The sequence below is a fragment of the Rattus norvegicus genome, chromosome 3 (genome assembly GCF_021556685.1).
Source record: "Rattus norvegicus strain SHRSP/BbbUtx chromosome 3, alternate assembly SHRSP_T2T, whole genome shotgun sequence".
Classification (NCBI taxonomy): Eukaryota; Metazoa; Chordata; class Mammalia; order Rodentia; family Muridae; genus Rattus; species Rattus norvegicus.
Genome location: NC_141536.1, coordinates 108,392,499 through 108,409,355, shown reverse-complemented (window position 1 = coordinate 108,409,355; position 16,857 = coordinate 108,392,499). Strand labels below are relative to the sequence as shown.

The 16,857-nt window shown below is 39.6% G+C and overlaps 1 protein-coding gene across 3 annotated transcripts in view; it reads right to left on the bottom strand.

Moving 5' to 3' along the window:
• Nucleotides 1-1,874: 1,874 nt before the first annotated feature.
• Nucleotides 1,875-16,857, bottom strand: part of Golm2 (golgi membrane protein 2) — a 69,199-nt gene continuing 54,216 nt past the window's right edge. The window contains 2 exon segments of one of the 3 annotated variants that reach the window (NM_001271283.2): nucleotides 1,875-4,291; nucleotides 12,277-12,444. In NM_001271283.2, the coding sequence (NP_001258212.1) occupies nucleotides 4,221-4,291; nucleotides 12,277-12,444 (239 nt within the window). In that variant the 3' untranslated portion in view covers nucleotides 1,875-4,220. 3 annotated transcript variants of the gene reach the window in all.

Sequence of the window (16,857 nt, the reverse complement as noted above, 5' to 3'; positions counted from 1 at the left end):
TTTTGACAAAGGAGCCAAAACCATCCAATGGAAAAAAGATAGCATTTTCAGCAAATGGTGCTGGTTCAACTGGAGGGCAACATGTAGAAGAATGCAGATCGATCCATGCTTATCACCCTGTACAAAGCTTAAGTCCAAGTGGATCAAGGACCTCCACATCAAACCAGACACACTCAAACTAATAGAAGAAAAACTAGGGAAGCATCTGGAACACATGGGCACTGGAAAAAATTTCCTGAACAAAACACCAATGGCTTATGCTCTAAGATCAAGAATCGACAAATGGGATCTCATAAAACTGCAAAGCTTCTGTAAGGCAAAGGACACTGTGGTTAGGACAAAACGGCAACCAACAGATTGGGAAAAGATCTTTACCAATCCTATAACAGATAGAGGCCTTATATCCAAAATATACAAAGAACTCAAGAAGTTAGACCGCAGGGAAACAAATAACCCTATTAAAAAATGGGGTTCAGAGCTAAACAAAGAATTCACAGCTGAGGAATGCCGAATGGCTGAGAAACACCTAAAGAAATGTTCAACATCTTTAGTCATAAGGGAAATGCAAATCAAAACAACCCTGAGATTTCACCTCACACCAGTGAGAATGGCTAAGATCAAAAACTCAGGTGACAGCAGATGCTGGCGAGGATGTGGAGAAAGAGGAACACTCCTCCATTGTTGGTGGGATTGCAGACTGGTAAAACCATTCTGGAAATCAGTCTGGAGGTTCCTCAGAAAATTGGACATTGAACTGCCTGAGGATCCAGCCATACCTCTCTTGGGCATATACCCAAAAGATGCCTCAACATATAAAAGAGACACGTGCTCCACTTTGTTCATCGCAGCCTTATTTATAATAGCCAGAAACTGGAAAGAACCCAGATGCCCTTCAACAGAGGAATGGACACAGAAAATGTGGTACATCTACACAATGGAATATTACTCAGCTATCAAAAACAACGAGTTTATGAAATTCGTAGGCAAATGGTTGGAACTGGAAAATATCATCCTGAGTGAGCTAACCCACTCACAGAAAGACATACATGGTATGCACTCATTGATAAGTGGCTATTAGCCCAAATGCTTGAATTACCCTAGATCCCTAGAAGAAAGGAAACTCAAGACGGATGATCAAAATGTGAATGCTTCACTCCTTCTTTAAATGAGGAAAAAGAATACCCTTGGCAGGGAAGGGAGAGGCAAAGATTAAAACAGAGACTGAAGGAACACCCATTCAGAGCCTGCCCCACAGGTGGCCCATACATATACAGCCACCCAATTAGACAAGATGGATGAAGCAAAGAAGTGCAGACCGACAGGAGCCGGATGTAGATCGCTCCTGAGAGACACAGCCAGAATACAGCAAATACAGAGGCGAATGCCAGCAGCAAACCACTGAACTGAGAATAGGTCCCCCGTTGAAGGAATCAGAGAAAGAACTGGAAGAGCTTGAAGGTGCTCGAGACCCCAAAAGTACAACAATGTCAAGCAACCAGAGCTTCCAGGGACTAAGCCACTACCTAAAGACTATACATGGACTGACCCTGGACTCTGTCCCCATAGGTAGCAATGAATATCCTAGTAAGAGCACCAGTGGAAGGGGAAGCCCTGGGTCCTGCTAAGACTGAACCCCCAGTGAACTAGACTATGCGGGGAGGGTGGCAATGGGGGGAGGTTTGGGAGGGGAACACCCATAAGGAAGGGGAGGGGGGAGGGTGATGTTTGTCCGGAAATCGGGAAAGGGAATAACACTTGAAATGTATATAAGAAATACTCAAGTTAATAATAAAAAAAAAAAAAAAAAAAAGACTTCCACCTTTGCAGAATAAGCTGGCTCTATAGTAAACAACCCTAGTTTTCTAGTCCAGTTTAACCTAAAATAAATGATAACATTTATTCAAATTTCAATGAATAATATATTCATGTAATTTTATATAAAATCAAAACTGTGAAACAGTTTAACTTTTAATTTATTAGAACCCAGAGAGTGATGATTTTTTTAAAAGCAGAGTTCCCATCAAATTAACACTTAATTCAGGGCAAAAATATATTAAAATAAAACAAAATGAGAAAAACATCTGTAAATCTTAAGGCAGAAGTAAAACACTGTAAACAGAACAAAACAGCATGTCTAATACAGACTGTAGAATGTCACAATTTAAAGAGATCCACATAGTATTTTATAGCACTAAAATGTTAATACAGTCAGAAATATTATCAATTGGTCCAAGATTCTTCAGTTTATAAAATGTCTAGGCTGCTAATTGAAGCTTCTGCTGTATAAAGATGGGTACCATAGAACAAAGTGACCGTTTTTATGACAGTGGAACCAGCAGGCATCTTTAGGCTTTGTCTGTACAGTTCTACAGTATCAAGTATGGAGTGTCACTAGGTATTCGTAGGTTCTGCTCCTGCTGCTAATGCCTGTGGTTGTGCACCACTCCCCTTTGACTGCATTTCCACGTGAATTATACTTTCTACTGCAGGCCTAAGTTTACTGACAACAAAAGCATGAACTGTTTAGTTTCTTGGTGTGTGTGTGTGTGTGTGTGAGAGAGAGAGAGAGAGTGTGTGTGTGTGTGTGTGGTGGGGTGTCTCAGGGACAACTGTCCCTTATTGGGATTTGGAACTTGGTAATTAGGCCAGAATGGCTGCTGAGTGAGCCTCAGGAACACACCTGTTTCTGTTTCCTCAACAGTAGGATTGCAGATGTGGTGCATGCCCAGTGATTTAGAGTGTGATAGAGTAGAAAAACAAATTTTAATAAATTATTCCATCTTTTCCTGGCCATTAAATAACTTTGGACTGAACTGTAAGAACTTCAGATCTTAGCAGGTGAACAGTACTTCTGTGAGTATTTTGATTAGAGCCTCAGTGTGGGGACTTTTCACGTCTGCTCACTTGTTTGCTGTTTTTCAGTATTAGAAGCAAACCCAGGCCTCACATATCTGAGCTATAGTCAGTATTTCATGTTTATGTGCAATTAACAGCAGCCATTCAAAAAAAATGGGAATAACAGCCTTGGGGTTAACAGCCTTACATTTCCTCCTTATGATCAACACCTTTAATATTTAGGGAACACAAAAAATTAAAAGTGCTTGAAATCAGTAAACAAGGATTAGCTAGCTTATATATCCTAATGAAAAATGTCAGAAGACACAATGCACTGAAAATAATTCTGTAAGTCTAGCAAATGGGTTCTTAACTAACATTAATTACAAATTCTCATCTTTATTACAAAGTTTCCAGCTATTTCAGTAAAATAGCTGTGAACTTCACGGTACTTCTATTCATCTGTTCATTAATAAAAACCTGTTAAAATCCCTTACTTAGTAGTTCTGGAAAAGTCTAATCAAATACGATCATTAAAACTACCAGAAAAGCTTTGCTGTACTGATTGTAGTAGACTCATTTCAAAGTGGACTTAGTCTCTTTCAGGATCTGACACATAACTGATGAATATAATCACCAGCTGAACTCTGAAAATATAAAGAACTTTAGCCAGTGCTAACCAGAGTTAAACAGTTCTGGTATTACTTGAAAAATAAAAATACATTGTCAACCATGCATTCCACAACTTCAAGAACCAAGAAAGGAACAACTGATAATATGGTTTTGATGACCTAGGCTTTCATTAGGCCTCAGCCCACTCACAGCAGTGCCCATGTAAGGTAAAAGGGTGGGAGGTCGTTCTGTACATTTGCCCACTGTTTGGCATCCAGCCTCCCCACTCCTGTGTAACTATTCTAGCAAACTTCTTAGAGCGTGTTAAATGAGGGGTAGTAGAGGACACCTATGGGGTAACAAAACTGCATTAGTGTAGACTTTCAGCTGAATAACTTCTCATTGTGGTTATACTATGTGCAGCATAGAACCTGTACAACCATTTGTTCCTGTTTCTCTTTGTGAAAAAAAATTAGGCTCAATAAAATGTGAAATTTACATTAGTTTGCTTTCAAATGCAAAGATTAACTGTTTTTGGCCCAGCTGTGTCATAACCAAAAAAAAAAAAGAAAAAAAGAATCTGCTTTGATAATATAATAGGAAAAGTTCACATATGTACATGGGTACATTCCTTCATTAAAGTTTCCTTAAATCTATCTCAATGTATCTTTACAACTGATACAACTGATTTTTATAACAAAAGTCAAAATTGACAGGTAGAGATGATCCGCTCCCTCGCTGCACAGCACTTGGGTTTCGGGAATCCCTTAGACTTAAAGGACATCACTGAAGCGCTGTTTGCCATAGTCCGCAGGATCCATCTGAAGCTCTCGTTCCTCATCATCTGCAAGCAAAATAACATGTATCAAGAATAGAGTTCTAATGTTGCTGTAGAGAGCCAGCTTCAAAATATCTCCAGTTTTTCAGGTTTAAACCAATCTTTTCTCATTATCTCTTATCTGTTATTTTAAACAGTGCTCTTATTTCTTAGCTGCATGGCTTAAGTGTAAAAAGTCTATCACTACTTTGCAAGATTTAATTTTAACAAATATTCTGAGCTGGGCATAGTGGCTCACACCTATAATCTCAGATCTAGGGAGCCTGAGGCAAAAGGATTAGGAGTTCAAGACCAGCCTGGACCACATAGAAAACTTGAGGTCAACCTGGGCTACATGAAACCCTATCTCAAAGAAACAAAACAACAACCATCTCCAACCTAAAAATAGAACAAGAACCATCTCTGACAGGTATTAGGGAAATAGATGAATGTTGAACAGAGAGAGTGAGCAAAATGTCAGGAACTCACAGTCCTGAAGAGCTTAAAAACCAGCTGGTTTCATGGGGGTTTTATGTGCCTGTGAGGTCAGAGTTTAAGGTCATTCCTATCTCCATAGTTCCAAAGTAGTCTAAGCTACAGGTGACACTTTCAAAAACCACCCTCATCTTTTCAAACTATGAAAGTAATCTATACTAGCCATGAAAAAAAATCAGAAAATAAGAGAGAATATAAGTTCTCCCCAGTCCCAACATTTCCATGAAGTTCTCTACAAATTGCTTATCATAACTTTCTAAACAGAGCATACTATCCAAAAGTTAGATTTTTCACCAAAAAAGAAACTATAGTTGCTAGACCACCAGAGCTCATCGAGCAGCTGCAGTAAACGACTCTTTTTTTTTTTTTTCCTTTTCTTTCTTTCTTTTTTTTTTTTTTCGGAGCTGGGGACCGAACCCAGGGCCTTGTGCTTGCTAGGCAAGCGCTCTACCACTGAGCTAAATCCCCAACCCGCAGTAAACGACTCTAATGAGCGCCTTGCAGTTTGACTTCTCTAGCTCCAGTCTCATCTGTCAGAGCTGCCTTTTTGTAGGTTCTGTTTAATCTTGCAGTAGCCACCCCCTCTAAATTCTGATATCTAACTGCTCAAAATAATTAAAATTATGTTAGAATAAGAATGAAATGGGGGAGGCGTTGCTGGAGAGATGGCTCAGCAGTTGAGAGCACCAGGTACTTTTCTGGAGAACTCAGAGGACCAGGTTCAATTCCCAGCCACCCACATGGCAGCTCACAACTGTCTATAATTCTAGTTCCAGAGGACCAGGCACCCTCACACAGACACACATGCAGGCAAAATACCACTACACATGAAACAAAAAATAAGTAAAAGTTTTTAAAAAGAATGATAGAGGAGTTGTCTGTGTGCAATGCTTCACTTTGTCACTTATTTCTTAGTATGGCCCATCATTTACTGAACTCCACACTGAAGTGAAAAGCACAGTGGTTCCATGGGTGGCTCGTGTGTGTACTACGGGCGCCTGAGATTCATACACTGGACCCATAAATTAGGGGCCATCTCTGAATCTTAATCATACCGAATTAAATTTTCTTATTAATTCTTGGAGATTTTCATACAATGTATGAATGCAGACCATATTGACTCCTACTCCCACAGAGATCTAAGTTGCCCTGTAACAGTGTGTTTTTGAGACAATTTCACTACGTAGCTCAGGCTTGAACTCACAATCCTCCTATTTCACCCCTCCATATCCACATGCTATTTTTTTTTCTTTTTTCTTTTTTTCCGGAGCTGGGGACCGAACCCAGGGCCTTGCGCTTGCTAGGCAAGCACTCTACCGCTGAGCTAAATCCCTAACCCCCCACATGCTATTTTAATCTTTCAAAAATGAACAACAACAACAACAAAAAGCCAACTTTCTTTTTCCTTTCAACAACTTTCCTGTTAAAGTCATAGAAATTCTTGTTTTGGATTCAGACAATCATTTTGTATCCTATTCTGAAAACCAATCATGTCTTTTCTTGCAGAGGTGCTAAGGACAGAACTCTATCTGCATAGTTGTCCAGAGTGATCCCACTGGGTTTATACTTTTAGCTCATTTGCTTCTTATCTGCTTTTGTAGTGCTATGAATAAACCCAGGGCTCTGACCATTTGCTCACTGAGCCACATCCTTAGATTGCTTTTACTTTTTATTTTGAGATAGCATCTCACTGGAGAGATGGCTCAGCAGTTAAGAGCACTGACTGTTCTTCCAGAGGTCCTGAGTTCAATTCCCAGCAAGTACAAGGTGGCTCCCAACCATCTGTAATGGGATCCGATGCCCTCTTCTGGTGTGTCTGAAGACATCGACAGTGGACTCACATACATAAAATTTAATAAATAAATAATCTATAAAAAAAGAAGAAAAGAGATAGCATCTCATTAAAAATTCCCTAGGCTGGTCTTGAACTTGTAATTCCCTGTACTCAGCCTACAAAATACCTGGGATTAGAGGTTTGTGCCACTAGGCCTTGTGTGATGATCAGATATCTCTAAAGTAAAGTACAACCCAGGCCGATTATAACACTTGTAAAACCTGAAGTTACACTATAGTCACATTTGTGCATTTGTAATCATGACGATCATTTTCTTATAAAAACAATACAAACAACTCACCAAAAACCATACTTCAAAAAAGAAAGAAAAGGAAGACAGAAAGAAAGGAAGAAAGAAAGATAGAAAGACAGAAAAGACAGACAGACAGACAGACAGACAGACAGACAGGAAGGCAGGCAGGCAGGCAGGCAGGCAGGCAGGCAGGCAGGCAGGCAGGCAGGCAGAGTGCTCTCTGGAGAACCTGAGCTATGAAGCTTCCATTTATGTCCATGAACACATGTTTTAGCACATTAGTATTAAGTGAAGACAATCACTATGGAGCAATGGAACATCTTGAGAAATTCAACACAAAATTTACTGCAGGAAAAATGTTACTACTTTTGTGTATTTTTGCATGAATAAATACAAAGACAGAATGAGATGAAAACAAAGGTTCTAGGAATAGGAAACGCTGGAATCTGTTCCTGGATCAAATACTTACACACGAGCCAGTTCTATTCTTTGGACCTGCACTGCACCTTTTCAGTACAAGAACAACTGTCCTACCTCAAAGTGAAGTGGTGGAACTGCAGTTTCTAGTTGGAAAGTACTCTATAAAAATAAGGGAGGTTTGGTGACCTTTACATTCTTCAGTGTGCACATACATGTGTGCTTGTGTGTGCATGTAGTTCAAGACTGATCTCAGGAATTCCACCACTGGACTAGCTGCCCCAGTCTTACTTTAGCACAATTTTAATACAGTGCTGATATACTGTTTTCAAGGATTCCATAGTACTTTTGGAATATTACAGTAAAAATCTTTTAAATTAACTATATAGTCTGCTTTCAGTATAGTTATTTTCCCAGATTTCAAGTTTCTATCAACAATTTCTTTATACTTAATGTAAACCTATACAATTACCTGGTAGAATATAACTGACACTCTGACGATAAATACAGAAACTGAGTGTTTAAATTCTACAGAAAGTAGCAGAACGTGTAAGCAGCTAGCCATGAGGAAACAGCCAAAGAAATACAACCAGAGAGAAAAGCATACTTTGTGACATCAGTGCTAAGCTTGCTGTTAATGTAAGAAAGGACTAGCAACTAAAGACAGCAAGGTATCCTAAAGTCACAAATCACCCACAGGGCAGAACCTTCAAGGGAGGCAATCCAGAGAGAAAATTCTAAAGTTTCTTTTACTTAAAAAAATTATTGGGGCTGGGGATTTAGCGCAGTGGTAGAGCGCTTGCCTAGCAAGCGCAAGGCCCTGGGTTCGGTCCCCAGCTCTGAAAAAAAGAAAAGAAAAAAGAATTATTGAACAAACACTTAAATAGTGCTTTATAGAATGACATGGTCTGTTTTAAGTGTGAACTGATATCATGTAGTCCACATACCCTCTGTTAGATCAGTACATATATTTCTGTTGTATGGTTGTGGGGATTATGGCATAAATCTTACTATGTACAAGCTCACAGTGTCAGCAAGTGAAGGAGACCATTCAAATGTAGCCTTTCCAGCACTGAGTTCAGGCTGAGCTTCCACTTGCAGACACCAGCTAATACTTATTAATATTTAGCAAAAAAATTGGGAACTTCTTTATTTTAAAGAGTAAAAGAAACGTACAAGTTTCTACCATCTTTTTAAAAAGATTTTTAATTTGGGACTGGAGAGATGGCTCACCAGGCAAAAGCACTTACAGCTCTTTCAGAGGACCTGAGTTCAGTTCCCAGCACCCACAATTATCTCTAATTCTAGTTCCAGGGATCTGATGCAGATACACACACATACAACACATATACGCACACGCACACATGCACACATGCAGACAGAAAATTATATGAGTGTTTTATCTGTGTACCATCCATATGGGCTGGGAGCCCAAAAGAGGGTGTTAGCTTCCCAGGAACTGAGTTACAGATTGTTATGAACTACTATGTATATATTGGGCATCAAACCTAGATCCTCAAGATCAGCTGAGCCATCTCTCCAGCCCCAAGCTTTTACCTTCTTATAACAGTAAAGAATGAACTAAAAGATACATTGTCTATCATGTTTCCAGAGTTATTATTTTCAAAATTTTATAGTAATGCAAATAAATTATTTACTTTAGAATACTCTATGAGTTTGAAATAATACTAAGTCATTATTATAAATGCAGGAAAAAGAGGCCTAATTTAATTCTATAAGCAAACACTGGATGTAACAGTGCTGAGTCCAAAATCACTGTGTGCACAGAGAACAGAGTAATGGAATGCTCCAGTTAAAAGCTGGAATGCTTTTAACTCCTTATTGGCCAGAGCTACCACTTCACAATCCTGACAGAGTTTATTTAACTAACAGAATCTTAGTCTTTAGCTAGAGTCTCTAACCCTGAATATCCCACACCTCAAAAAATTGCTTCCACAATCAACAGAGCAGAGCCTATGCTCAACAGCTTTATTAATGTTTGAGGTCCTTCCTTCCCCTTTTCTTTCTCTCAAGGTTTTCCTGCTAGAGAGATGGTTTGGCAGTGACAGCACTGGCTGCTCTTCTAGAGGTCCCAAGTTCAATTCCTGGTACCTACATGCTAACTCCAGTTCCAAGAGCTGTAACACTACTTCTGTCTTCTGGCATTAGACACACATTCATCCAAAAGACACATAAGATACTAGAAAAAAAATGGTAAAGGAAAAGAAAAGGTGTGGCCCTGCAGTTCAGAACAGCCTAAAGTTCCCTCTGTCATCCATCTCAGCTTCCCGAGTGCTGGGAGGATATGTGGAGGCCATCATCACGCTTAGCCACATCTCAGGGTTGTTGTCTGTTTTTATTATTGGTTGTAAGGTTCCAACTGTGGAAAAAAAGATCATTTTCTCTTTCCTGAGTTTGAGGGTAGATATGCTTCAGGCATTTTGAAATCAAAACTGTATTTTCCTATAGTATTTAAGTCATACATGACAATTCCACTGAAATTTCTAGATGAAAAACTGTGCACAGACTTTCTTTTAACTCTAACTGCAATCTGTGGCTTTGTCGTCATCCCCGCCCCTACTACTTGGTTCCTGCTTGGGCTGTGAGAACATTATAATTAGGTGGGCACCGTGACAAACTGATTTCAACTCTGCAAAGTCTGGCCATGTGGTAATACCTGGAATCTCACTTGTTAAGACAGGGCTAAGTCTACTTCCCTATTACAACTATGTCCGAAATTATTTACGTCTTTAAAATACTTTTGTTAAAGTCAGTATAAACAATCTATTCCCCTTTCCTGGGGCTGCTATCCCTGTTTATTTTTGTTCTGTGATGAGTATCCTTGTGGTACACTTCCTGACACTATTACTAATGGATAACAAAATAAGATAAACATTAAAGAACAACTCTCAACTCAAGTAAGATTTACATGCAAATACTGACGTAGAGGGGCTGGGGATTTAGCTCAGTGGTAGAGCGCTTGCCTAGGAAGCGCAAAGCCCTGGGTTCGGTCCCCAGCTCCGAAAAAAAGAACCAAAAAAAAAAAAAAATACTGACATAGAAATTTAGACCCGGGGACTGTCGTGCTCGCCCATCACATGTGAGGCTCTGGGTTTCTTCCCCAGCACCACATAAAACTGGATGTGATGGAATACGTTTGGGATTCCAGCACTTGGGAGGTGAAGGCAGAAGGATCAAGAGTTCAAGGTTGCCTTCAACTATGTACCAAGCATGAGGCTAGACTGGGCTGCAATCGATCCTAAGGGGGAAAATTAAAAACGAATCTCCCATTTCACTGAAAACATCCTAAGGCTCTTATCTTCCTTAGACACGATGAATTATTATTTGTTTTGTAAAAGAAACAGCAAAGTGGTAATGAGAAATGGCTGTGGGAGGATGCAGGAGCAAAGTCACTGAAGACGCACAGTCACTGTGCGTAAACCACACAGATGTTAAATGAGAGTCTGTAACTAAAAATCAGCAGGGTTAAGACAGGCAAAGTACAAGAATTATTAATACTTGAAATAAACTACTCTAATAAAAAACCTCAAAGTTATCTAGATAGAAATCCTTAGTGCATGGAGGGGAGACTCTTCTAAGTGCAAGCCGTGACCAGGGGTAAAGAGCATTCACCACGCTCGGCTGTGAGAACAGAAGCCAGTGAAGAGCACAACATTCATAGTTAATAGCACTGTTTGGGTCCAAATACTGTGGGAGAGTGAACACAAAAAAGAACATGAATTAAATACAAGGCACAACAAATGAGAATTCCTGCTCTCCAAGAGCTTACACTCTAACTGGTGAGATGATAAACACGAATGAGAAGGCCATAAAGTGTTACAGATAGCGGCAAACAAATATAACTCAATTAAATCATAAAAGCGATGAGAAAAGAAAAATTTATGAGAAAAGATGATGTCTTTACAGAACTCCCAATATTTATTAATCTTGTCACCAATAACTGTACTTATCCCTAAACTAGGGTGGTCCACAAAGAGACGCCTGGAAGTGCACCTCTTGGTTCTCGCTTTTATCCTGACTGTATAGTAGTCAAGGGCAGTTATATTATTCTCCAAGCTAAAAAAGAACTCTTGTCCCGAACCTAAGTAAAATTTTAGTAACTATAAAAGGAAATAAGAAATCAAACTGGTTATAGCAGAAAACTCATGCACTGTATACAAAAATCTTACAAAAATTTTCCCCTAAGATCATAAGTAACTTTCATAGATTCCATAAACACTACTCAACACAAGCAGGCAAAAAAGAAACCCAAGGCCCCACTACAGCATAGTAGTGTGGTCTGAAGTGTACACAGTTAAGATTCTGAAATTTTAACAAGTTAAAAGCTCAGAAGCAACAGTTAACAAGAAAACAATGTGTTGAATCTGTGTATTAAACATGAAGACAAATCTTATAAACTCGTCACGAAATATGGTTCAGGTTCTCAGAGCACTCAGCTTTCTCGTGTTCCACCAGCAGCAAAGTAAATTTCTTTTTTTTTTTCCCCCCTGGAGCTGGGGACCGAACCCAGGGCCTTGTGCTTCCTAGGCAAGTGCTCTACCACTGAGCTAAATCCCCAACCCTTGGAGACCGTATTTCATTTGTGGCTTTGCTTTAACAAAAAGGCTGTCAAGCCAATATCTATACATTCTTGGAATAGTAAATGCTTTCCACTGAGATTAGAAAAGGATGTTTCCTCAAAGTATCTGCCTTAAGTAATGCCTAGCTCATTTCAAAAAATTTAATTCTAAAAATTTTGAGAACTCAGCATTCCATATTATCACATCAATAATATATAAGATAATCTAAAAATGGAAAAAACTTCAAATTATTGATAGATAACTTGTACTATCATAAAATAGTTCTCAAAACTGAAAAATTACACAGAACATCTTGAGTTAAGATTAAGATACTACTATGATTAATTACAAGTGGGGGAAATTCTACACAAATTCAACCACAAACCAAGAGGTGAGTTTCAGGGTCACAGCATGGAAGCCAGGCCACGCTCACCTTGGACGTCTTCCTCTCCACCATCACCATCTTCTTCCTCATTGTAAGCCAGCTCAGCCTGCTTGTCTGCCTCATACTCACCTACGTTACCATCATCCCCATTATAATCCGCCAGTTTAGAGCCATGCTGCGGATCAACAGGGGACTCATTTTCATCAAAGAACCGGCCTGTGAAGTAGGTAGAGGATTAATTCAAGAGTAAAGAGGAGAAAAGAAGGGACCTACACTGAAGACAGATGAGAAAGTAGGCAAGGGGAAACCCAGCAACTTTCAGGGTACTGGTCACAAAAGAATACACTTTATGAAGGTTACATAAGTCAAAAGTAGTTAAGAATGAAGACTCAAAATACCTTTTAAAAAAAGTTTACAGATCATAGTACAGGAGAACGGTGGGCTGAGCAGCATCTCCATCCCTGCTTGTACCACAAAATAAAATTTATTCAAAAAAGTCTCTTTTGTGTTGAGTGTTTCCTGTTAAGAGCTAATGTTTTCTGCCAGCTATGGTGGCACACTTTAATCCCAGTACTTGGGAGACAGAGGCAGGTGGATCTTTGAGTTAGAGGCCAGTCTGGTCTACAGAGGGAGTTCCAGGACAGTAAGGGCTACACAGAAAGTCAAAGAGAAAAAAAAAAAGTCACTGCTGTCTGTCTTTTTGTTTAGACAAAGTCTTACTACTGTGTAGCTCAGGCTGGTCTGTGTCTCCAATGCTGGTGATTGACAGCTTTCTGAAAGAAAAAGTACCATGTCTAGAATTCCTTTTCTTTTTTTTTAATTAATTAATTATATATAAGTACACTGTAGCTGTCTTCAGACACACCAGAAGAGGGCATCAGATCCCATTACAGATGGTTGTGAGCCACCATGTGGTTGCTAGGAATTGAACTCAGGACTTCTGGAAGAGCAGTCAGTGCTCTTAACTGCTGAGCCATCTCTCCAACCCTAGAATTCCTTTTCTATTGACCTATAATTTCTTTAATGTAAGTACTGGTTGAAAGTGATACTTTAGAGAAGAGGATAAATCATTGTATTACTGTATACAATATACACTTAAAATATGTAGTCATTTACTGCTATATAAAAAATCATTCATGAATAATGTGAGAATTATTTTAAAGTAATCGATGAGTTCCACGCAGACAAACTATCACCACTGAAGGATGCTTCGAATTCCTTTAGTAATACTGACTTGCCACAGCCATGAGCTACCAGAGAGGCATTAGCAGACAGCACAAATCAGAACCCCTGCTAGTGCTTTCTTTGGATAACCCTGGCTTATCCTTCCTATTCCCTAACTCATGTTTCTAAGTGTTAACGGAAGCTTAAGAAGTCGGTCTTTGTCAAACCATTATATATGTTCATAACAATAACAAATCAAGAAGGGTAATAAACCTAATACCTAACATAAAAAGCTGCTTAATAGCTGTGCATTAAAAGCAAAATGGGGGGCTGGGGATTTAGCTCAGTGGTAGAGCGCTTACCTAGGAAGCGCAAGGCCCTGGGTTCGGTCCCCAGCTCCGAAAAAAAAAAGAACCAAAAAAAAAAAAAGAACCAAAAAAAAAAAAAAAAAAAGCAAAATGGGGCCAATGAGGTGGCTCAGCAGGTAATGGTGAGTCTATCTCCCTGACATGTATATTCTAAACTGTGAAAGTAAACACCTAGGTGTACTAAGATCTAATTCGTAAACAGTCATAACTACTGTGAGCTGGGAACAAAGCTTAGTGGTAGATCACTTGTCTAGCATATATGAGGCTATATGCTCAATTCCTAGAACTTTGACAAACAAAGCAATAAAAATGCCATAAAACTACTTTAACATTAAATTTAACCCAAATTAATATTAAGAGCAGGAGAGATATTCAGCTGGTAAAAAATGCTTGCTGCAAATGTCTGATGACCTGAGTTCAATCTGGGGACCCAAAGTAAAGGTGAGAGAAGAATGACTCCCACAATTATCCTCTGTCTCTGCAGTTCTCACCATGGCACTTGACAGGGTTTCCCTGTGTAGCCCTGGCTGTCCTGGAACCCACTGTGAAAACCAGGGTGGTGTTAAACTCACACAGATCTGCCTGCCTCTGCCTCTCTGAATGCTGGGATTAAAGACCAAGCTATGACTTTGGTATTTTTTTCTTCTAACATTCCAGACAGGTGAATGAATAGTTGGGACTGAAGTTGACAGTTAATCCTAGTTGTTTATTTGGAGATTACAATTTATAGGCATATCAGACTTTCATCAAATTTGGCAATTTTGTTATTAAATTTATGTTTTATTGTGCTATATTTATATGTTCATCAAATCTTATATGTTATATGTTGTCAAATCTTTTGCAGAGATAGAAAGCTTTAGGACCTGTAGTTATATCCACTTAACGTGGACTTGAGGATCTACATGATCTTTTAAATTGGAAATGATTACCAATATCAGGGGGAGGGGGTTGTGTTTTTTCTAAACAGGTTTCTTTATGCAGTCCTGGCTGTCCTTGGAACTCACTATGTCAACCAAGCTAGCCTCAAATTTACAGAGATTAACTAACTAACTTGTCTCTGCTTTTCAAGTTCTGGGATTAAAAGAGTGTGTTGCCACCACCACCTAGCAATTCCCAGTATTTATTACATTTATTTAGTGTGTGTGTGTTCACACACCTGCTTCAGTGTGTATGTGTCAGTCAATTACAGCTTGGCCACCCGCCCCACCATGTGCCTTTTAGGGATGGAATTCAAATCCTTAGTAAATTCGCCTTATTTTTATTTGGGAATTATAACAATCTTCTCTCTCTCTCTCTCTCTCTCTCTCTCTCTCTCTCTCTCTCTTTCTCTCTCTGTGTGTGTATGTGTGTGTGTGTGTGTGTGTGTGTGTGTGTGTGTGTGTGCGCATGCGTGCCCGTGTGCATGTGGGAGCATGCACATGAGTGTGCATGTGTATGTTTGTGTAGGTGTGTTTTGGTACCCACAGAGCATGTTTGTGTAGGTGTGTTTTGGTACCCACAGAGCACACAGGAGTAGAATAAGAATCCTCTGGAGCCAGAGTTAGAGGCAGCTGTAAGCTACCTGATATGGGGGCTGTAAACTAAATTCAGATTATCTTCAAAGGGGATACTTCTTCTTAATTGCTGAGCTATGCCCCCCCTTTCAAAAAGATTTGTTTGTTTTTTATTGTATATGTTGTGTTTGTGATGTGTGTGTCTGTATGTATATGTGGTATGTGTGATGTATGCACGATGCCTGCAGAGGTCAGAAGATGATGGATTCTTTGGAGCTGGAGGCTGTGAGTTGCCCAACATGGGTGCTGGGAAAAACTCAGGTCTTCTGCAAAAGTGTAGGCGTTCTTAACTTCAGAGCTGATCTCTGGCAATTACCAAACCCATTCCCCCTTTAAGATAAAAGAATCCCCTAACTGAATCTGGAGTTTTTCATTTCAGTAGGCTAGTCCATCAGTGAGCCCCTCCACCCTACTGATTAAAACACACACACACACACACACACACACACACACACACACACACACACACACACACACACAGATGCATTTCCTTGAGACAGGGTCTCACTTTGTAGCTCTGACTGGTCTAAAGCTCATTTGTAAATCAGACTAGCTGGGAACTCACAGAGATCCAACTGTCTCTGCCTCAGGAGTTTCAGTATTAAAGTGTGTAGTTCCTTATAATTTTTAAGTATAAGAGAATATAAAAAGTTTAGGACCGAGAATCTTATAACAAAACATATAAAATGAAGACATTAATTATACATTAAATATGATTATGTGTTGATAATTTCATTGCTTATCTAAAGAAATAAAGCATTGACAGAACAACTTTATCAGTGCTTAACAAATGCTTGCTAGGCTGGGAAAAAAAGTCAGGCACTCTGATGAGGTCAGTTACTACTGTGGCAGAAAGTAAACATAATTACAGAACAGTGGGACACACTGCATATATTAATGAAGTATGCTCTACAACTTGAAATAGTATGAGAAGAGAAACTGACATGGACAAGATAATGCAGACATGAGTTAGGGATGTACTGAATTGGTGGCCACACTGGCATTTCAAATCATAGTAGGAGCTTGCTAAAAACAGAATAGACACATATTAGAGTATTTCCACTTCCAAATTATGGTCTTGGGTTTATGAGCTGGGTGGTAGAGCACATGCCTAGTATGTGCATGCCCTGGACTCTGTTCCCAGCACCAACATGCATGAAAAGAAGGTGTAAGTCAATCCTCATAGCAGTCTGACCAGCGATGTGCAAGCTCTATCCCTATTGGCTAGCTTCCACAGTGCAGGAAGGTGCTCCATCAGTCTCATCCAGATCAAACCCTGTGATCCCCAGCATTGTCCAGAGTGAGTCCTGTGCGCTACCATAAGGAACGGTCTGGTAAGACAGGCCCACGGGAAGAGCAGTATAATCAACACCATGGAAGTAACCATTTTCTGATTGGATGTAAGGCCTGCTCCACAAAATGAAACCCATACCTGGCACTATTACTAGGGTCAGGAACCTGTGGCTGCACAGGTCATAGACCCTCCAGGAAGAACTACTATTCTCCTAAATAGACACAGTATTGAACCAACTCCCAGTGGCGTA